This window comes from Carcharhinus amblyrhynchos, chromosome 5 (genome assembly GCF_965287045.1).
Source record: "Carcharhinus amblyrhynchos chromosome 5, sCarAmb.v2.hapA, whole genome shotgun sequence".
Classification (NCBI taxonomy): domain Eukaryota; kingdom Metazoa; phylum Chordata; class Chondrichthyes; order Carcharhiniformes; family Carcharhinidae; genus Carcharhinus; species Carcharhinus amblyrhynchos.
This window is the reverse complement of record NC_137328.1, coordinates 120,260,215-120,284,261: the sequence shown is the minus strand read 5'-3', so window position 1 is coordinate 120,284,261 and position 24,047 is coordinate 120,260,215. Positions and strand designations below refer to the sequence as shown.

At 41.7% G+C, this 24,047-nt stretch overlaps 1 protein-coding gene across 3 annotated transcripts in view; it reads right to left on the bottom strand.

The window, feature by feature from the left end:
• nek1 (NIMA-related kinase 1) overlaps positions 1-24,047 on the bottom strand; it is a 152,356-nt gene that overhangs the window by 13,105 nt on the left and 115,204 nt on the right. For all 3 annotated transcript variants that reach the window (XM_080189482.1, XM_080189484.1, XM_080189483.1), the window contains 7 exons: positions 23,644-23,877; positions 23,021-23,135; positions 21,523-21,620; positions 20,137-20,354; positions 18,313-18,464; positions 14,476-14,720; positions 150-283 (listed from right to left, as the gene is read on the bottom strand). In XM_080189482.1, the coding sequence (XP_080045608.1) occupies positions 150-283; positions 14,476-14,720; positions 18,313-18,464; positions 20,137-20,354; positions 21,523-21,620; positions 23,021-23,135; positions 23,644-23,877 (1,196 nt within the window). The remainder of the gene's footprint in view (positions 1-149; positions 284-14,475; positions 14,721-18,312; positions 18,465-20,136; positions 20,355-21,522; positions 21,621-23,020; positions 23,136-23,643; positions 23,878-24,047) is intronic.

The window sequence follows — 24,047 nt, the reverse complement described above, 5'->3', positions numbered from 1 at the left end:
TGCGTTAAAGGACTTTAATTTGAGAATTCAGTCTTCAATTTGATGCAAGTATTCAGAATCTCTCTGAATTTCTCAAATGGTCTAAACCACATGTTGACTTGAACAAAAATAATACAAGACAGTATTAAAAAGCAAAGAAACCAAGCAACCTTAATTTTGTTGTAAGCTTCAATGAAGTTTTCAAAGCCCATTTCTTGCTCCAGTGTCATTCGTAGCTCCTCCAATCTGCTGAAGACGCTGTCAAATTCGGCACTTTCACCTGCAACATCTTCCTCGCTATCATCTATGCAAATTGCAAGAACAGACAATCCTTTAGGAAGACCATTACAAAAAAAAACAGCCAGTCAAAACTACTGATCTAAAAACCATCAGGTCAGCTTTTCCCTCCCACACCATTGAAAATAGCCCAATTACTGCAGATGGCTTCATTTCGTGGGGATTATATTACAAAGCTTTGTAAATTTCAGCCATTATTATTTTGGCAATTAAGTGCAGTCCATATGCTAACAGCTGTGAACTCTGGCACTGCTGGGGTGTCCTATATAGCAAGTCAAATGTCAGAGCTGGTTTCTTTGTTAGGAAAGGAATTGGGTTACCAAACAGTAAACACGAGGATTTAAGTCATCTGCGACCCCAAGAGACTGCTATTTCTTAGAAGAAATAAGTTGGGAGGTATTTTTCAAAAATGATTGACAATTTTAATCAAGTTAAAGTAGCTTAATGTATAAAGAAAAGTACAGCTCAGGAACAGGCCCTTCAGCCCTCCATGCCTGTATCGATCATGTTGCTTTAAAAAACAACTTCTGCCCTTACTAGGTCCATATCCCTCTATTCCCTCCCTATTCATGTACCCATCCAGATGCCTTTTAAATATTACTAAATGTGCATGCCTCCACCACCATCTCTGGCAGCACATTCCAAGCACCCACCACTCTGCACGAAAAACAACCCCTGCACATCTTTCTTAAATTTTCCCCATCATCTTGAACTTGTGCCCCCTTGTAATTGATACTCCACCCTGGAGAAAAGCCTCTGAGTACCCATCCTGTCTCTGCCTCTCATAATCGTGTGGACCTCTATTAGATCTCCCCTCAGCCTCCGTCTTTTCAGTGAAAACAATCCTAGTTTATTCAACCTCTCCTTATAATCAACACCCTTGACAGCAGTCAACATTCCAGTGAACTTTCTTTGCACTCCCTCCAATGCTTCCACATCCTTCTGGAATGTGGCAACCAGAATTGCATGCAATACTCCAAATGCAGCCTAACCAAGTTTTATAAAGCTGCAACATGATTCCCCAACCCTTGTACTCAATGCCCTGGCTGATGTAGGCAAGCATGCCATACGCCTTCTTATTCATCTTGACCACCTGTATTGCCACTTTTAGGGAACTGTGGACCTGCACTCCCAGATGTCTCTGTATGTTAATGTTCCTAAGCATTTACAATATAATTCACACCTAAATTCGATCCTCTAAAATGCATCACCTCGCATTTGTCCAGATTAAACTCCATTTGCCATTTCTGTGCCCAAGTCTCCAGTCAATCTATATCCTGTTGTATCCTCTGGCAATCCCTAGCACTGATGTGGAGATGCTGGCGTTGGACTGGGATAAACACAGTAAGAAGTCTCACAACACCAGATTAAAGTCAAACAAATTTATTTGTAGCAAATGGCACTAGCTTTTGGAACTGGTTGTTCCTTTGTCAGGTGAATGGGAGTTCTGATCACAATCAGGGCACATAAAGACAAACTCAATTTACATGAATAATGATTGGAATATGAGTCTTTACAGCTGATCAAGTCTTAAAGGTACAGACAGTGTGAGCGGAGAGAGCATTAAGCGCAGGTTAAATAGATGTGTATTGTTTCCAGACAGGAAAGTTAGTGAGATTTTCCAAGTCTAGGCAAGTTGTGGGGGTGACAGATAGTGTCACATGGATGAGGCCGTCCTCACGCATGCAGAACTTGGTTATCAGTCTCTGCTCAGTGACTCTGCACTGTCGTGTGTCGTGAAGGTAGCCTTGGAGAACGTTTACCTGAAGATCAGAAGCCAAATGCCCAGCACTATCAGCAACTCCACCAATCTTCATGTGATCCGCAAACTTACTAATCATACCACCCACATTTTCCTTCAGATCATTTCCAAACATTACAAACAACAGAGGTCCTAGCACTAATCCCTGCGGAACACCACAAGTCACAGATCTCCATTCTGAAACACACACATCCTCTGCTACTCTGTCTTCTTTAACCAAGCCAGTTCTGAATTCAACTAGCCAGCCCACTCTGAATCCCGCTTGATTTTAGTTTAGTAACATTGACAGCAGCTCAACGTTTAGTAAAGTTCAATATGCAGACTGTCCGCAACAGGCCACATTAGGGATGCATTAGCATGTGTGACTGCCTAACATAGAGTAATGACTGTAACACTACATTCTACACTCTCTCCTTTCCTTCTCTATGTAAGGTATGCTTTGTATAGCGTGGAAGAAGCAATACTTTTCACTGTATACTAATAAATGTGACAATAACAAATCAAATCAAAAGCCTGGTCAGGGTCAGGAAAGCTGCTTCTGGACTAAGGCCAACTTTCTTCAGCTGTGACTGACATTTTAAATGGGTAACCCTACTCCTTTCTTTGGGCAGAGTGCAGTAACTCCAGGAGAAAACTGAAATCACTGCCTAGAGAGTTTAAGTCCACATCTAAACCAAACAACTTTCCAAGTTAATCAATTCTCATATTTGGCTCAATTATCAAACTGCTTATCTGACATCCAGTACTGGATGTGCAGAAATTTCCTCCAATTAAATATTGGGAAGTAATTGTTTTCAGTTACACCTCTAGACTCTGTTCCTCAGCAAGAGTTGGAATGTCTTGTTGAAGTTGTACAAGGCATTGGTAAGGCCACACTTGGAATAATGTGTGCAATTCTGGTCACCCTATTATAGGGAGGATATTATTAAACTGGAAGGAGTGCAGAAAAGGTTTACTAGGACGCTACCTGGACTTGATGGATTGAGTTATAAGAAGAGGCTGGATAAACTGGGACTTTTTCTCTGGAGTGTAGAAGGCTGAGGGGTGATCTTATAGAGGTCTATAAAATAACGAGGGGCACACATCAGCTAGATAGTCAACATCTTTTCCCAAAGGTATGGGAGTCTAAAATTAGAAGGCATAGTTTTAACATGAGAGGGGAGATATAAAAGTCTCCAGATGGACAATTTGATGAGTGTCTGGAACAAGCTGCCAGAGGTAATAGTAAAGGTGGGTACAATTTTGTCTTTTTTAAAAAATTTAGATAGTTACATGGTTAAGATGGGCATTGAGGGATATGGGCCAAATGTGGGCAATTGGGATTAGCTTAGGGGTTCACAAAAAAAGGGTGGCATGGACAAGTTGGGCTGAAAGGCCTGTTTTCATGCTGTAAACCTCTATGACTTTATGCTGACACCATTCCCAAATCCCTGGTGCCAGCCTGAGATGAAGTCAGTCCGGTTCCAACTGTGGTGTCACATTTAATCCCAAGTCAGCTTGTGACCTCATATTCGTGCCATTGTTAAGACTTCCTATTTTCACCTCCATAACATAGCCTGACTTCATCTCTTGTTTCAGCTTATCTGCTGCCGAAACCCTTGTAAGTTTGCTGCCTCTGGACAACTTTTCCAAAGCATTCTTATCTTGTCTCCCAAATTCTACCCTAAGTAAACCTGAGGTCATGCAAAACCCAGGCTGCCCAGTGTATTAAACAGCAGCAAGCCCCACTCCTCTATCATTCCTAAGATTGTTGACCTATGCTGGCTATAGGTCAAGCCCAATCCATCACACAAACCAGACTCCCATCCACTGACTTTGTCCACACCTCCTGCTGCCTCAGCAAAGCAGCCAGCATAATTAAGGACCCCATGCACCCCGGACATTCTCTCTTCCGCCTTCTTCTGTCGAGAAAAAGATATAGAAGCCTAAGGTCACGTACCAACCGACTCAAGAACAACTTCCTCCCTGCTGCTGTCAGACTTTTGAATAGACTTACCTTGCATTAAATTGATCCTTCTCTACACCCTAGCTATGACTGTAACACTACATTCTGCATTCTCTTGTTTCCTTCTCTATGAAGGGAATGTTTTGTCTGTACAGCACGCAAGAAACAATACTTTTTACTGTATACTAATACATGTGACAATAATAGAAATCAGATCAAAAGCAACACCTGGATTTTAAAATTCTCATCCTTGCTTTCAAATGTCTTCCAGTTCCATAACTATCTAAGATGTACACATTCATCTAATTCTGACTTCTTGATTATCTCTGATTCCAGAGCTTTGGGCCAAGGCAACTAGGCCTTCAGTTGCCCTGGCCCAAAGCTCTGAAATTCTCCCCTTACATGTCTCCACCTTTCTCCCTCACCTTCCTCCTATTAGGCACTCCTTAAAGCATACCCAATGATCACATTCTAGGTCATCTGACCACAAATCTCATGTGGCTATGTATTTTGTTGTAAAATGTCTCCTTCAATTGATTTATTATGTTAAAAGATGCTACATAAATAAGTCACTGCTGTAGATCTGGGCTCACCAGTTAATTGAAACATTACAATAGCAACATTACCATTACTCACAGTATTTTAAGCACTTGTATCATTTCTCCTCTTACACATTTCCCCAAATAAAGCATTTCAATCCTCTTGCCACAATTTAGAATACTTAACTTTCAACTCTGAATCTGTTCATTATATACTCTCCACCTAAAGTTGCGTCCAATATATAAAATACAGCCCCATCCAAGATCAATTTCTAAAGTATTCGGCAGAAGAGGAAGCGATGGGAGAGAGAATTTGTTTCTGCAGCAAATTATGCTGGTTTGCAATGCATGGCCTAAAACTGTGGGAGTAACTTTCAAAAGGGAATCTGAACATTTGGATGGCAGAAAACTGGGGACGTCCTAACAGAAATCAGAAAAGGGACGAAGTGAGGGGCACTTTGAATAAGGTTCTGAGCTACACAAAGTCTATAAAAACTGGGAATGTTGGAAGATAACACCCATGAGAAATCCAATTGGGATATTCAAGATCCTCAGGAGTATAATTAATTCAAATAACGCTTGACATAATTACAAAATTGAACCAAGATGCACAAACTGCAGCTCGGAAAAATAGAAACTTGGAAGACAGGAGCAGGGGTAGGCTATTCAGTCCAAACCTGATCCGCTGTCTTTCATTATGATCATGGCTAATCATCCAACCCAGAAGCTGTTCCCACTTTCCTCCCCATATCCTTTGATCGCTTTAACCCCAAGAGTTTTACTTCACTCATTTTTGAAAACATGCCATGTTTTGGCCTCAACTGCTTTCTGTGTTAGCATATTCCACAGGCTGACCAGTCTCTGGATGAAGAAAATTCTCATCTCAGTCCGAAATAGTTTACCCTGTTGCCCTTCCACTGTGACCTCCCCCCACCCACCTCTGGTCAGTGGGGGCAGGAGTGAACCAAGGGAGGAGAGCTGGGAGATAAGCAGTCGCAGTCCTACAACATTGAGTGAACATGCCTACGTGATATCACAGCCAGATGATGAATGGGTGAGTATTTCTCTCTTCTAGGTTTTCTATCTCATGAGATTGAAGGTGAGGCAGGAAGAAAAAAAGATTACAAGTAGAATTAAAAACAAGTTGAAAATATAATTAAATAAAATAGGGATGCAGGGTTAGGCAGTGTGTTGTAGCCACAGCTTGTGGGAGCTTCGGCACAGAGGGATCTTATGCACAAATTGCAGCAAGTTAGTACGCAAGAAATAAGGAAGGTAAATGGAATTTTGGCATTCTTTGTTAATGGAATAGAGTGCAAAAAAAGAGAAGTGTTGCTGCAACTGTGTGCAGTATTGGTGAGACTGCATCTGGAGTGCTGCACACAGTTTTGATTCCCTTACTTGAGGAGGATGTAAACGCATTAAAGGCAGTTCAGAGAAGGTTCACTGGATTCATTCCAGGGATGAAGGACTTGTCTTATGAAGAATGATTGAACAGTTTATGGTCTATCCTCCCTGGAGTTTAGATGAATGAGAGGAGATCTAATTGAACTATACAAGATGCTGAAGGGGATTGACAGGGTAGACGTAGAGCGGATGCTTCCCCTTGTTGGACATTCTTGAACAGGAGACCATCGTTATAGACTGAAGGATGGTGGATTTAAAACAAATGAGGAGGGATTACTTCATTCAAAGCATATTGAATCCGTGGAATTCTCTATCCCAGGAGTGCAGTGGATGCAGAACACTGAACAAATTTAAGGAAATAGATAAGTGTTTAATTAGGAGAGGAATGAAGGATTATGGGGAGCAGGCAGGAATATGAGGTTGTGATGAGATCAGTCACAGTCATGTTGAATGGCAAAGCACACTTGAGGGGCTGAATTGCTTGCACCTAGAATCATAGCACAGAAGAAGCCCTTCAGCCCAGGGTCCACACAGACACATTAGAAACACCTGAACTCTCAAATAATCCCATCTGCCAGCACTTAACCCATAGCCCTGAATGTTATGCTGTGCCAAGTGCACATCCAAGTACTTTTTAAAGAATGTGAAGCAGCCCAGCTCCATCACTCTCCCAGGCAGCACATTCCAGACCATCAGCACCATGAGTAAAAAAAGATTTTCCTCACATCCCCCCTAAATAAACCTCCTACCCTTCACCTTGAACCAATGTCCCCTCATGACTGACCCTTCAAATCAGGGGAACAGCTGCTCCTTATCCACTGTCCCTTGTAATCTTGTACTCCTTGATCACTTGGCCCATCAGTCTTCTCTGCTCCAACGAAAACAACCCAAGCCTACCCAACCTTTCTTCATAACTTAAGTGTTCCATCCCAGGCAGCATCCTGGTGAATCTGCTCTGTAGCCCCTCCAGTGCAATCACATCCTTCTGATAATGTGATGACCAGAACTGGACACATTTCTCTAGCTGTGGCCTCAGCGAAGTTCTATACATGACCTTTCTGCCTTTGTAATCTATCCCTCGATCGATAAAGGCAAGTGTCCCATATGCCTTTTTCACCACCCTACTAACATGCCCTTCTGCTGTCAGAGATCTGTGAACAAGCATCCAAGGTTCCTTTGTTCCACCAAACTTGAGTGTCCCACCATTCATTAAGTACTTTCTTGTCAAATTACTCCTTACAAAATATATCACCTCACACTTTCCAGGATTAAATTCCATCTGCCAATTTGGCCATTCTGTCTATATCTTCTTGTAGCCCAAACACTCCGCCTCACTGTTAACCACCCGTTCCAATCTTTGTGTCATCCGCAAACTTACTAATCCTATCCTTACATAGTCATCAATGTAATTTATATAAATGATGAATAGGGGGCCTAACACAGAGCCCTGTGGCACGCCAGTGAACACTGGTTCCAGTCACTAAAGCAGCCTTCTGTCAACACCCTCTGTCTCCTACAACTGAGCCAATTTTGAATCCACTTTATCAAATTACCCTGTATCCCATGTGAATTTACAAGTCTCCCATGTGGGACCTTGTCAAAGGTTTTACTGAAATTCACATAAACTACATCGACTGCACTACCCTCGTCTGTACACCGGTCCGCTCCTCAAAAAATTCAAAAATTTGTTAGGCATGGCCTCCCTCTGACAAAGCCATGCTGACTTTCCCTGATCAAGCTTTGCGTGTCCAAGTGGAGATAGATGCTCTCCTTTACAGATTTCTCCAATCGTCTCCCTACTACTGACGTGAAACTTACTGGTCTGTTGTTCCCTCGTTTCTCTCTACAACCTTTCTTAAAAGAGCAGAACCACAATAGCTGCTCTCCAGTCACTGATTTCAAAAATTCTTCTATACACATTTCATGAAATCTACTCCATCCTGCCTGGCCAGATAGGAATTGGAAATTTGGGTCACAGCCCCTGTAATCTCCTCCCTTGCGTCCCACAGCAGCCTAGGGCACAATTCATCTGGATCTGGAGATTTATCCACTTAAGGCTGCCAACACTTCCAATATCGTGTCCTTCCCTCGATCAATTTGCTCAAGAACTTCAGTCTCTCTCCCTGAATTGCATAGCATCATCCTCATTCTTTTGGACTAAGACAGATGTATTTATTCAACACTCTACCATTGTCCTCTGGCTCCACCCACAGATAGCCCCCCTTGGTCCGAAATGGGCCCTACTCTTTTCCTGGTTATCCTCTTCCCATCAATATGCTTATAGAATATCTTGGGATTTTTCCCTACTTTTACCAGCCAGAGCTTTCACAAAACCCTATTTATATTTCTTATTGCTTTATTAAGTGCTACTCTGCATTTTCTATATCTTGCTAATGCCTCCATTGATTTGCTTCCCTTATACTTTTTTAAAAGCCTTCTTTTTTGCTTTACTTTGTATCCTGAATATCTCTGATCATCCACGGGTCTCTGGGTTTGTTATTCCTTCCTATTTAGCAGCCTAGAGAGAGAACACACTGGGCTTGCACCCTCCCTATTTCCTTTTTAAATGCTTCCCTTTCCACTGCTCTTCCATAGATTTTCCCATTAGTAGCAGCTGTTGCCAGTCTACCTTGGCCAGATTCTGTCTTATTTTACTAAAATTTGCTCTCCCCAATGCAAAACATTTTTTTGGCAGCTTGTCTATTGCCTTGTCCATAACAAACTTAAAATTGTACCATGTTGTGATTGCTATCACTAAAATGCTCCCCCACCACCACTTCAGCCATTTGTCCAGCTTCATTCTCCAGAATCAGGTTGAGCATAGCTCCCTCCCTTGTTTGACCCTCCACACTTTGACTTCAAAGTTCTTCTGTACACATTTCAAGAAATCTACTCCATCCAAGCCCTTAACACTATGTATATCACAGTTAATGTTGGGAAAGTTGAAATCACATAATATAACCCTAGTGTTATTGATTTTACACACCTGCTCCCTGTTCTTGTTTTCTTATGTTCTCTGGGACGTAATTTATCAAACCCTGGGGATGGCAAACTCAACTACCTGGGCAGGTAGAGTCAAGATGACGTGAGCAGAGAACTGCATAGCTATACAGCGGAAAGAAAAGGTTATGTAACTACTGCAATCCATGGCCTTTATCTCACATTGGGCTGAGTCAGATGGATTGCAATGCTTTGAACCTATACATTGCTACATGCCTGGCAGGTAACACTTAGATACAGTTTCTGTATTTATGCAATTTCAAAATTATCCATCATACTCATGCACTTCCTTTCGGATCCTACAAAAGAAAACTGCTACCATCATGACACATACTTAGTCATTTCACATGTGTTATCAATTCCAGTGTGAAAATAATTAAATCCAGAATTGTGCACTGCGTTTGGCTGGATTGCTTTTCAGAACATCAAGACTGGAAGTAACATGGAAGGCAGGCAAAGTAGGGACAGATATTCTGAAATCAGCTGCTATTTTTCAGGTGCTAGATTTATTTAGCTTCATTTCCCACCTTGCCATGGTGGGGTTGCACAATTGACTAGTCCAGCACTATCACCACTGCCTTACTATATCCCTGATTCTCATTTGATCCTTTATAGCTCCAAAGCATTCTCCTCTAGAGTCTTATGCAATGTTACTGGTATGTTGGCCTTGTTATATGAAACAACTATACAATGATTAGTGGGACCCAAATATTCACCCAAATTACTTTCAGATGAGGCAGAACAAGCTCCATCTTCCTGTTCAGATGCCACAATTTTAAAAACAGTAGGGAGCTTTTCCCTACATCCGACCCAGCAATTCTCCCAGAACTATTACCATTTTAAAAAAACTGATTAACTTGTCATTCCCTTGCTGTTCGTAGGACCTCATGACTTGCAAACTGGCTGTCACATTAACTGATTTAACATGTGAATTCCCAAGAATGCAATCCATTGGTTGTAAACAAAGACATTTTGTAAAGTCATAAGGACTAGATGAGAAGTAAGTTTTCTAACTCTTTCTTTATCACTAACCAGTTTCAGAGGAATGATGTAAAATATGTTTCATATAGAAACTATCCCCAGTTCTCCATATCACCTCTTTGAAGTTATCAGTCATTACTGTTTCATTGACATCACTCCCTTCCAGTTACTGCTTCATGGCCCTGGGTGTCTGGCATGTCCATGATCACTTCCAGAAAGTTTTTTTTCCAACTATTTGAGTTGGAGGATGAAAGCAGTTGCTTGTTTGCCAATTTGGCAGCCTCTTTACTATTATATTGTCTATCTCTTTCTCTACTGTGCTCACCTTTACTTTGATAGGTGCTGAGCCCTGTCTGGTCAGTAACGTTAACTCTAACTTACCTGCTCTATCCTTTCGAAACATGCTATACCATCCTAGCTTCACCTCTCGTCCATCTTCGCTTTGCAGGCATGTCTCTGTAATGTCAATAACGCCAATATTTTCACTAGCTGCAAATGTTTCTAATTTTAAAGGTTCATTCTAAATGTGTTAGTATGAACATTCCACCACAGCCTTCAACACTTTTCTAGTTAGGAATATAAGAACAGGACTTGGCCATTGAGATCCTTGAGCCCGTAGTGGCATTTAAGCTCTGAATTAATCTTTTTATCTTTTTATATTTAGTCAATTCATTCCCAGGACATGAAGTCCTCTTTACTGACCAGCCGTTTTTGAAGAATATTATCACCTTTACCATGAAAACTATGAGAGAAAGTCATTTTATTTTTTAAACACACCCATGTACTTGTTTGTTCATTTTATTATGGTTCTTCTTGTTCAGTTACTTGCTCAATTGTCACTCACTGTCGAACCATACAGCTTTAAGAATGTGAATAGCAAGCCTGGGACTGAACTAAGGGGGATTGAGGCACCGCTGACAGGCATGGTGGAATGATGCCAGGATACTTTGCAACCTTTGGTCTGAATTTACCCTTCATATTTTCCTTTGACGGATCCACAAATACTTGCACGAGACATCAGAAGCAATTCACTCCTCGATTAATTCAGTCCTTTTTTCTTGCCCTCTCTTTCACAAAGATGCTGGCTCTTGCCAGGCATGTCAGCCCTTTGTTATCCCATTTAACAGACTATAGTGAATTGAAAATGGGGAGTGAGGACAGCATTGTGTCAGAGCCAACTCCTGCTCTCAACTGATAGGCATTTTCCAGCAGAAGTCACGGAATATCCATCACAAATGAGAATTCCATTTGTATTGCTTTTCTTCCCCACTTTCTAACCCAGGGACACCAAAGTGTAGCACTGTAGTTGTAACCGAGCTCAACTAATTAGAGTCAAAGAACAAAGAACAGTGCAGCACAGGAACAGGCTCTTCGGCCCACCAAACCTGTGCCGACACATGATGCCATTACAAACTAAAGAGCTTTTGCCTCTACGCAGTCTGTATCCTTGTATACCCTGCCTATTCATGTATGTCAAGATGACTCTTAAATATAGCTATTGTACTTGCTTCTACCACCCCCTCTGGCAGCATATTCCAGAGCACTTACCACCCTCTGTGTAAAAAAACTTGCCTCTCACATCTCCTTTAAACTCCCCTCCCTTTTACCTGTGTCCCCGAGTAATTGACATCTCTATACTGGGGAAAAAGATTCTTGTGTTATATGACTCTGTACCAAATTGCAAGTGGAGTTATCCACCAAGCCACGAGACTGAGTATCGAATCACAATCTAATAATTAAACCAAAAAGGTCAATTTTAGGGACATTCTGACAACTTACCAGCCAGCCTGGCCAACTAATGAGAAGTGCAAGTTCTTGGGGAGCTGGGTACTTGACACTAACTTCCAAACAAGACAATGTTTAATTTGGTGTGGTGATTGAGGATGGACAGCAGGAATGGTAACTTGATGGTTTGGATGGCTAAACACCATTAAATTTCCTGACCAAATCATCATTCCCTCAGCTTCTATTGTCGCAAACTGCACCAATTCCTCAGGGATTAGTTGCTTAGTTAAGCGGTATCTTTGCACCCAAATGGTGACAGTATGCATTCCATGTTAGTTAAACAGATACTCTTATGTTGTGGGTTTCCCACTTGTTTGAGATGTCAGACACCCAAGTGACCAAAATAAACATCTTATAACCATCAGCAGCTGCAATCTTACCACTCTCTACTTCTTACTCCTGAGTCTACAATAATATAGCTTGCTGAGTTCCATTCCTTACTTCCGACACCTGCACCATCACCCCATAGTTATATCTCTTCATTTATCAGGAGTAAGTGAACAGGAGTAAGCCATTCAGGTAGATCATGGCAGATCTGTATCTCAACTCAATTCACCTTATGAACTCTCAAAATTTCATTCACATCAGATGCAAAACTATCAATTGACTCAAAATTCACAGCTTTTTGGGTTTCCCGATTTCTCTCCTAAATTATCTAGTCCAATTTTAAAAAATAAACCTCCTTGTTGTGGCTATCCCCACTGGATGACTTTTAAAAAATTCTTTCATTAGGATGTGTGAGTATTGCTGACGAGTCCAGAATGTGTCACAACTGCCCTTGAGAAGGTGGTAAGAGCCACCTTCATGATCCACCATAGTTCATGAGGTGTAGGTACACCAACAGTGCTGCTAGGGAGTGCCATCTTTTTGGTCCGGCGACAGCAAAGGAACAGCAAATTCCTTAATCATTTTAAATCCCTCAATCAGAACAACTTTTAAACTCAATACAACCCCATGCAAGCTGGTCTCACATTTAACCCTTTAAACACCAGAATCAATCTTCAAAGATGTGCAGGTTAGGTGGATCGGTTAAATTGCCCCTTAGTGTCCCAAGATGTGGAGGTCAGGAGGATTTGCAGGATAAATACTTGGGGTTATGGGGAACAGGTCTGGGTGGGATTGCCCCTTAATGTCAGGGGGGGATTATGTGGGGTTACAGGGATATGGCCTGGGTGGGATTATTGTCGGTGCAGACTCGATGGACCGAACGGCCTCCTTCTGGACTGTGTGGATTCTATGGATCTATGAATCTGGTCAACCTGCACTAACCAACATGTGCCCATTTCTCCACAAGGCCAATACATCCTTGTCAAGGTTCAATGCCCAAAACTGAATGCAGTGCTCTGAATGGGGCCTGACCAAGGCTTTACATAACTGAAGCATCAGTTCTTCACCTCTGAACTCCAAGTCCCTGAGAATAAAACCCAAAATTCTGTTAGCTATCCTTACTTCTTTCAACACTCAGGATCTGGTGTTATACCATTCAGGCATGGTGATAACACTCCTTATTGCAGGTCAGTGCTGGATACTAAACTTTCCCTTAAAGTTCTCTGGACCTCGCTTGGTGGCTATGAGCGCTTGCCTCTTATACATGCATTCGGGTGGCCAGCAAGTGCCAGTGATCCGTTTGGCCAATGGAGACCACCATGCCAAGCCAAATCCCACACTTATCATTTACACTTCCAACAGGGGGTCACTCACATTCAAGCAGGAAATGATCTGGGTGTATCTGGCGCATTGTACATTCCCACAGCCTGATGTGACCACCATCATAGCTGAGGTCAGCAAATCCAGAAGGATTGCTGATAAAATTTGAGACCTCTGCAGTCAGTGCCAGGTCATATAATCCATTTGTTCAATGAACCACCACTGATGCTCATTAAGTTAAAGCTGATGTCCTCTTCAAAATTCTAACATGCATGGTCACCCTATTGCAGCACAGTGAAAATTCTTAGAATGTAAAGCTCCAAGTTATATGAACCCTCAATGTTCAACATTAGGAGCAGCACAATAGTACAGTGGCACAGTGGTTAGCACTGCTGCCTCACAGTGGCAGGGACCTGGGTTCAATTCCCGGCTTGGGTCACCGTGTGGAGTTTGCACATTCTCCCTGTGTCTGCACGGGTTTCCTCCAGGTGCTCCAGTTTCCTCCCACAGTCCGAAAGATGTGCTGATTAGGTGTATCAGCCATGCTAAATTCTCCCTCAGTTACCTGAACAGGTGCCGGAATGTGGTGACTAGGAGATTTTCATAGTACATTCCTTGCAGTGTTAAGGTAAGCCTATTTGTGACTAATAAACAAACTTTACTTTACTTTTAAGCTACAGAAGACCATCACGTTTTTGACCAAGCGCATCCAACATGTTCTACGATCTGGTTTACAACAATAGATTCAATATCTACATATATTATAATTACAGCAAGCGATATGGTGTAACGCAGAATTGTGACTGCACAACTCTTTGCAAATTGCACAGTTCTCTGCACAATTAACAACTGTAGTAATAACTACAATTTGTTGCAAAAAATTCCAAAGATAATGGAAATGTTACTTTTTATACAGAGCAGAACGACAACAAATATTTGATGTGACAAATCACTTGCCCCAATTATAAGTCATTGATTTCTTTACCACCATCGTATCAGCATTGTGTATAACATTATAAAATGACCAACATTCAGTCAAATAAATTATCAGCACTACCCTACCTACACCATTGAAAATTGCACTCACAAACACTACATAATAATGTAATCATCAAGAATACAGCATATATAACCTGAATGCCACTCTTCATGAATTCCACTTTGGTCACTGCTGCTTGCTGGATTTTCATCATCATCTCCCTCTGCTCCATTCACTGAGGATTCTGCATTATAGACACTTTCTTCAGGAGGGCTTGAATTGGAAGCCACCTCCTCCTCCTCTTCTTCGCTGAACTCTTCACTACGCTGCTCCTGCAGCAGACGTTCCATCGATGCCTGAAGCTCCTGCAAGTCATCTGCATCACCCTCTCCAAATATACTGCAACAAACAAAGCATTTATCACAGTTAACTTGATTTGTCCAACCTGATCCCATCTTCTTGATTTGGCTTCCTGCATATCCCACTGAAGTTCAACACAAGGTTGAGGAAGAACACCTCATCTTTCAATTTAGACAGTTTACAACCTTATGGCCTTGACATTGAGTTCAACTATCTTATATTATGTCCTACATTTTTGCAGAGCAGACAATGACAATAATTCTGCTGTAAACATTTACACTTCCTCTAAACCCACCTTTTGTTTCTTTATCCATCCCATAATTTCCTTTGCATTAGCATCCCTTTCTTGGTCTTGCTGCAACTGTACAGGGCACTGGTGAGGCCGCAGCTGGAGTACTGTGTGCAGTTTTGGTCGCCGCACTTACGCAAGGATATTTTGGCCTTGGAGGGAGTGCAGAGGAGGTTTACTAGGCTGATACCGGAGTTGAGGGGGTTGAACTATGAGGAGAGGCTGAATAAACTAGGCTTGTACTCGTTAGAGTTTAGAAGAATGAGGGGAGATCTCATTGAGACATATAAGATGATGAATGGGATGGATAGGATAGAGGTGGAGAGACTCTTCCCGCTCAGAAAGGACAGTTAGGACTAGGGGGCACAGCCTCAAGATAAAGGGGGGGAGCGGTTTAGAACGGAGTTGAGGAGGAACTTCTTCACTCAAAGGGTGGTGAATCTCTGGAATTCTCTGCCCGTTGAAGTGGTGGAGGCTACCTCGCTAAATATATTTAAGACGCCGGTAGATAGGTTTTTGATAGGCAAGGGGATTAAGGGTTATGGGGAGAGGGCGGGAAAGTGGAACTGAGCCACGACAGATCAGCCATGATCTTACTGAATGGTGGGGCAGGCTCGAGGGGCTAGATGGCCTACTCCTGCTCCTATTTCTTATGTTATGTTCTTTCATCATTTAAATCACTCCTGTCCTCTACCCTATGAAAGACCTTCCTTTCTCTTTGTACTTTCCTTCCCCCTCAGTTCAGCACTTGGTTAGAGACTTAAATCCCTAACTTATTCCAGTTCTGATGAAAGCTCAGCTACTCGAAATTTTAACTGACTTGTTGAATATTTTGAGCATTTTCTGCCTTTATTATTTACCCCATTGCCAGCAGCTAACTGAATATTTCTTGGGTAATCTTTTCAGTAAGAATTTATGCATTTTAAGCTCCACAAAATCTAGCTGACACATACTAGGTGGTGGTGGAGTGGAAGGTTATGGGGGTTGTGGTGGTCGGGTCCTATGCTGTAGGAGGTGCCTTCCTTTGGAGGCAAGGTCTGTCAGCCTATTCCAATAATTCGAGTGAGTGCCAAAGGTCTTGCTAAATTTTCAAGGAAGCAACAGGTATCCTGGTTCAAAGTTCCTCCATTGTTGCCCACACAGACATATTTGCCATTCATCTCACTGCTGTTCAAGACAAGTCAAAATGCAAGATCAGAAAATGCAAAATGTGCACTAATGTTTGGGGAGAGTAAGTTTCATCCCCAGATGCGTAGGATAGGCTTAACAGTCCTATTTTTACTTTTGTATATATCTGCGAAGACAGAAGGCATGAAATAATTGGTAAACTAATCAAACTTAGAGAAGATAAAACCCCAATCTGAACAATGGTGTGTCTGCATATTAACAGTAATCAGGGCAGAGGTAGCAGAGGCACCATTACACACATCATATAAAAGTTCCGTAGAAAAGAATACAATGCCAGAGGATTGGGGAATTGCAAATTTAATGCTGGTATTTAAAAATAGATAGAATAAGTCTAAGGAACTATAGGCCAATTAGCTAAATGTCAGTGGTAGGAAAAATTAATGGAACGTCTCAATGAAGTAACTGAAAAACATTTGGAAACCAAAAACATTTTCAGAACTGGGGATGTCAGGGGTACGTTTTTCACTCAGAGGGTGGTGAGTGAGTGGAATCTGCTGCCGTCGGTGGTGGTAGAGGCGAACTCGTTGGAGTCTTTTAAGAGACTTCTGGATGAGTACATGGGATTTAATGGGATTGAAAGTTATAGATAGGCTTGGTAGGTATGGATATAATTGGTGCAACTTGTGGGCCGACGGGCCTGTTTGTGCTGTAGTGTTCTATGTTCTAACCATCCAGTAAAGATTTTAAAAGGGAAAATCATGCTTAACCTACATCATTGAATTATTTGAGAAGAGAGTGCAGGTAAGGTCTATGAGTAGATGTAATATATCTGGATTCACCACAGTAGACTCATGAGTAAGGTCAGAACATATGCAGTTGGGGACAGGTAGCAAAACAGCAAGTCATTAGTTACAAAATAGAAGCTCAAGCTGGGAACTGATGATTTTCTTTTCATAATTTAGATTAACCAATTTAATCTCAGAAAGCGTAAGCATATTCCAAAATTTGTAGGTGATATCAAACTGAAGGGTGTAGCTGACACAAAAGGAACAGAATACGATAAGGTATTTACAAATTTGCAGAATAGATGTCTACTGGGCAAACTAATTTCTTTACAGCTGCGAGGTGGCACATTTTGGTAGAAAGAAAAAAAATCTAAGCTATCTGCTTACTTTAAGGACCAGAACTATCCAGCTTTTCATGCCAGTGAGATCTTCCAGTCCTGCAACGTGAACAGTGATTTAGTTGGTTTGCCGGCCCCATTGTGGGTTCTCCGGTGATGGGGGAGGACTTTGAAAATCTTGGCTTAAGAATCTAAATGGAGGAGAGGGGCAAAGGGTTCTGTGGCAGTCACAAATTATAAAATGATTAATAAGGCCATAACAGAAAGCAAACCAAGCAATAGGGCCCATTTCTAAATGGATGGAACTGCGAAGAAGATACGTTGAATGATAAATAAATGCAACAGGGAAATCATAATCCCTACTGTGCAGAAAGAGGCCATTCAGCCCATTGAGTCTGCACCTATTCTCTGACAGAGAATCTTATCCAATATCATCCCCGTAACCTCACGTATTTACCCTGCTAATCCCCTGGAAGCAAACCCGGGTCCCTGGCCCCGTGCTAACCACTGTGCCATCACACCGTCCACGGTGAAACATTTTTACTCAGTGGTCAGAATGGCTAGTTGCAGAAAATAGCACAAATGCATTTAAGGGGAAGCTAGGTAAGCACATCAGCGAGAAAGGAATAAAAGGTTATGTTGACAGGATAACCGTACAAGATGGGCGGGAGGAGGCTTGTGTGAAGCATAAATATATACCAGCTGGACAGAATGATCTGTCTCTGTGCTGTAGACTTGTCGTAATACGGATGTCACGCAACAGCTGCTGCACTTCAAAGCAGAGAGAATGCAGTAGATAATTACCTATTTTAACAGGTTTGATGTGTTTGGTTTGCTTTGATCCAACAATGATTTAAGGTGCATTTGATCAATATAGTGAAAGTTTATTAAAATAAAACAAATAATAGTCACTGAAAAATGAGCATAAATCCAGCAGCTGCATTTATTTTATATTAAAACATATACTCAAAACTTTGCTAAACATCGAAAGTGTGAGAACCTTCCCTAAGCATTCCGGTAAATGCTAAACACCCTTGAAGAGTGTCTAGACAAGGCACAGAAAACAGCAATCAGAATAATTGCAAACATACGTGTCTGAATCGGAGTGGTACTCATCCTTGTTGGGCTCATCTTCTATATCATCCAGTTCGAGATTATCCTCTGGGGCATCTGGTGCATTAAGATCATCTACGTAAGTTTTGAGCATTTTGTTGAGGTCAGGGAGTGAGCAGGTCCTGAGCATCTGCAGCAAGGAACAAAGTACCTGGTGAGTTCCATCTCAGAACTGAACTTAGGGACCCGCGTACGCCTGGAAGATGGAGGGAGGTGAAAGGAATTGAAATAGGTGTCTTTCCAGTTAATTCTACTTTTTACGTTAAGTGCCTGAAACTCGATAATTGTATGTAGACATTCACTGCTCTCATGAACAAAAACAACTGAAATTGAAAAAAGGTTACTTGCCTCGTGAACTACCCGTTTCCTATTCACACAGAACTCTAACGAGAGCCAAAAAACTGAAATGAAAATCACTGACCAGCCAACCCATCAAATCTTTGGTATTTCCTTTGCTTTTTCCTTCTCATTTCAAACCATTTCCAATTTGGTGTCATTTGCCAATCGAGGAGCTTTCACTTACTAGGGGGCATAGGTTTAAGGTGTGAGGGGCAAGATTTAAAGGAGATGTACGAGGAGATTTTTTTTTTACAGAGAGTAATGGGTGCCTGGAACTTGTTGCCAGGCGAGGTAGTGGAAGCGGATATGGTAGCAACTTTTAAGGGGCAGCTTGACAAGTATATGAATAGGATGGGAATAGAGGGATATGGCCCCCGGAAGGGTACAGGGTTTTAGTTAAGTTAGGCAGCATGGTCGGGGCAGATTTGGAGGGCCAGAGGGTCTGTTCCTGTACTGTAATTTTCTTTGTTTCTGCCTCTTAGCTGCTCTGTCTCCCCACTCCTTGGCTAAACCATTGATATATTCTGTAAATAGAAATGGTGCCAGAACTGACGTCTGTGCTGAGCAGATGAACAAGCTGGTACAGATCCATTCTGATACGCCTTCTCCAGTTAGTCTTCAATCCAGTGCATTAAATGAATCCACCTTTTGAATGGACCTACCTCACATTAAGTTGATCTTTCTTTGCACCCTAGCTATGAATGTGACACTACATTCTACACACTCTCCTTTCCTTCTCTATGAACGGTATGTTCTGTCTGTATAGTGCGCAAGAAATAATACTTTTCACTTCATACTAACACATGTGACAATAATAAATCAAATCAAATCATACTTATTTCCTATTTCATGCTTTCTCACCATTGTTTGTGTGGCACAGCATCTGAAGCTGTGGTAGAATGAAAAAATGTCAGATCCACATTAACTTCTTAGACACAACTTTCCTCTCAAAAAATCCTAGCTTCCTATCACCAAGGTGTGCTTTTTTATAAAAGATGTATGCATGGGAAGAAAAAGCGCTGGCAAGGCCAGCATTTATGTGGGCAATAAAAATAGAAAAGGCTGGATAAACAAACCCAGCCGCACCTGTGGAGAGAGAAACAAGAGTTAACAGTTCAAGTCTTCTTGACTCTTCTGCAGAGCTGGATAAGAGTCATATACATACGGAACATTAACTCTCTCTCCACAGATGCTGCTAGACCTGAGTTTACCTAGCATTTTCTATTTGTAGTGTCACATTTTCAGCATCCACAGTATTTCGTTTGTATTTATTTGACCATCTCTACTGGCTCCCAACCCTTTTTGGGGATCCTATAAATACGACTCGCCTAACGAACGTTTGACTTGCCAGCCAATATTCCCTCTGCCTTTTATCAAAAACCATTGTTATGTTTGCTACTTCCCGAGCCTCGGGCAGTACCATTGCCTTTGCATTGGGTAGTGAAGCTCAGTGTTTTCCATACCTTTGGATTGTTTGCATCAAACAATCCAGTCGACAGCCCAATCAACAAGGAATGTTTGCCTTTGAAATTTGCTGGTGATAACGACCAGAACAATTGCCTGGACCCGGGCGATTCTTCCTGTGAGGATTCCCTCGACAACATGGCTGGTGTTCTGTCCTGTGAGTATGGCGTTTTCTGGAAAAAGGGCTCACTTTGTGGGGTTTCACTCGTGCAACCTTCTGTTTGATGGGAAAGGAAAATTTTGAGTACAACATTTTATAAAAACGTGCTTAAACAAAATTGAATCAATGATTCAGAAATGGAAATTGTGAATTTCTATTTATTTACAGCAAGGCCATACATCACAATTCTGGCCATACGTTTAACTTCACAATCCCAATCAAAAACTAGTCGTGAGAGAATGAGAAACTGAATGAAAATACCTCCGTACAAGATACCAGAGCTGTTTTGACAAAGAAGTGCATGAATAACACAACAGAACCCAACAATAATAGAAGGCCAGTCAGGCTCTTATAGTCAGGTTAGAATTGAGCAAGCTCGAATTGCAAAATAGAACTTGGGAGTTGAAGATCAAAGATCATTTAGAAACATAGAAAGTAGTAGTAGGATTAGGCCGTTCAGCCTTTGAGCCTGTTCCACCATTCATTATGAACATGGCTGATCATTAGATTCAATAACCTGCTCCCCGCTTCCTCTCATATCCCTTGATCCCTTTAGCCACAATAGCTATATTTAATTTCTTCTTGAAATCATACAATATTTTGGCCTCAACTACTTACTTTGGTAGTGAATTTGACACATTCACCACACTGAGATGATATTTCTCCTCATCTCAACCTAAAGTAAAGTTTATTTTCAAATCACAAGTAGACTTATGTTAACACTGCAATGAAGTTCCTGTGAAAGTCTCCAAATTGCCACACTCCGGCACCTGTTCAGGTACAGAGGGAGAATTTAGCGTGGCCAATGCAGCTAACCAGCTTTGGACTGCGGGAGGAAACTCACGCAGACACAACATGCAAACTCCTCACAGACAGTGACCCAAGCTGGGAATCGAACCCAGGTCCCTGGCATTGTGAGGCAGCAATGCTAACCTCTGTGCCACCATATGACCTCTAGTTCTGGACCACCCCCCCCCAACACCCTGCTGGGAACATGCTTTCTGAATCGACTCTGTCTAATCCTGTTAGAATTTTGTAAGTTTTGATGAGATTCCCCCTCGCTCTTCTAAACTCCAGTGTATATAATCCTAACCGACTTAGTCCCTCCTCATGACAGAGCTGCCATTTGTACTTGGTAACATACTCATTCAAAACGGAAGTTACTTCGTCCTTAGGAGAGGAAGAAAATCGGCTGAGTTTAAAACAAAACATGTTTGGAACTGACCAGCATCTACTTTGCTCTCTTCCAGTTCAGTGTATCCTTCTGCCTTGATCATATCCTCTTTTGCCTTCTCTGGTTGAACGACAGCCCCATCTAGCGATCTGGGTGTGCACAACAAGGCAAGATTTTGTATGGGGAACGGCAGAGCACACTTATGCATGCAATACAAACCTCCGAAATCAAGTCCTCACAGGCAAAATAACTACTGACCTACTAATTCCTTTTTGAAAAAGAAAACATGACAGCAAATTGCTTTCGTAGACACGGTTACAGAAACAAGAATTTCCTCACAAAGATAAAGGCAAACGACTGCGGATGCTGTAATCTGAAACCAAAAGAGAAAATATTGGAATATCTCAGCAGGTCTGGCAGCATCGGTAAGGAGAGAAAAGAGCTGATGTTTCTAGTCCAGATGATCCTTTGTACAAAGCTTTGACAAAGGGTCATCTGGATTCGAAATGTCAGCTCTTTTCTCTCCTTACAGATGCTGCCAGACCTGCTGAGAGATTCCAGCATTTTCTCTTTTGGTTTCGTCTCGAAGCATCCTTTCTTCAGTTTCAGACACGTACAAACAACAATGTACAAAGACAGCACTGATAACAGTACCTGCCTTATTTAAATTGTCAATTCACCTCAATTCATTGTACCACCACAAGGTGAATGCATTTCTAGCATGTGGTCAAATTCAAACCAAATAAAACAAGATAAAAAAAAAGACTGGGACTTTTTTTCCCTGGAGCATAGAAGGCTGAGGGGTGATCTTATAGAGGTCCATAAGATAATGAGGGGCACAAATCAGCAAGATAGTCAATGTCTTTTCCCAAAGGTAGGGGAGTCTAAAACTAGAGGGCATAGGTTTAAGGTGAGAGGGGAGAGATACAAAAATGTCCAGAGGGGTAATTTATTAACACAGAGGGTGGTGAGTGTCTGGAACGAGCTGCCAGGGATAGTGGTACAGGCAGGTACCAATTTGTCTTTTAAAAAGTCTTTAGACAATTACATGGGTACAATGACTTTAGGGGGATATGGGCCAAATGCAGGCAATTGAGATTAGCTTAGTGGTTAAAACAAAAGGGTGGCATGGAAAGTTGGGCCAAAGGGCCTGTTTCCATGCTGTAAACCTCTATGACTCTATTTTGCTTTTTAATTGTAAAGTTTAACTCAACTGTTGAAATAAGATTTCAGAACAATGAAATCTGCTAGTAGGGAGGATCCCTTCCTTTATGGGTAAGAAACCCGTGGGTAATCTGGAGTATCGAAGCTTTGTTCCATCCTAACACTATATTTTAAAAGTACCCAATTGGCTGCAAAGTTCCTTGGGGGCATCCTGAGATTGTGAAAGGTGCTATATAAAAGCAAGATTTTGTGCTTTTAACAGTAGTATCCGGAACATGAAAATGAAAACAACACAGTGCAATCAGAAGAGGGGCATTGAGCATTAAGCCACCAGAAACCCAACTGTACACAACAACATGAGGAAAAGCCATCTATTTCCATTCACCTTTCTGCGTTCCTCTCTTCTTCCCAGGCACCAACAGTAATTGGGGCCACAGGGACTTGATCTCTACTCATCGGCTCTCTTTCTTCTAGTGCCTCAGTTTCCAAGTCTTCTATTTCTGCAGGAAGTACAGAAACATTGTGAGGTAATCACTCAAGTTTTGTTAACTGCAATTCATGAATGGGGATTGCTTTTAATTTTAGCACCACCAACCCCTCCAAAAAACAGAATTTCTAGCTTCTGATATTCAAGCATCAAATGGAGACACACAAGCTTTTAGGGCTCCCGTATCGGTTTGGAATTTGCTCAACTTTGTCAATACATTAAATATATTTGGTAATGCATGCCAAACATTTGGCAAAAAGACACACTGTGAATTGCCTTAGTTTCATTGATGAACTGTACAGCATCACAACAGTCCTAAGCTTAAGTCGCCAACTAATTCACAATTTTTTTGATTTGACAAACAAAGTTTCCACATACCTGCTATCCAACTCAATCCAACTTCTATCAGCACATCCTTACATTCTTTATGCTACCTGTACTGGTTATCTCAACAGTGTGTGATAGTGCTTTCATGTAACATACAACAAAATAGAACGCAGAGCATCAACAAAATAAACTACCTTCCATTTTGCCATCAAACACTGTCAGGTTTGACACAGGGGTAGATTTTTCACTTGACTGAACAGTCTCCACTGTCAAGCGATCTGCTGTTTTAACTTCTGACGAGGCAGCCTGGTCAGCAGCAGTTACAGAACTTGGAATAGTTTCATCATGTGATCTTTGACAAATGGCGTGGCTGGAAGCATCAACGACCACTGTGAGCGTCTGGTCATTTTCGGCGGTTAGGTCTTCCGCTGGATAGAAACAGAACGAGCGAAAAGCAAAGTGAACATCTAGGATTCCCATCCTGACACGCATGGTCAGCAGAGTTGTTTTAAGTTGGCACAGATCTCATGAGTTTCATGAGATTCATGATCCCAGACAATTTCACATAAAATGTACTTGTTTAGATGATGTACTAAGT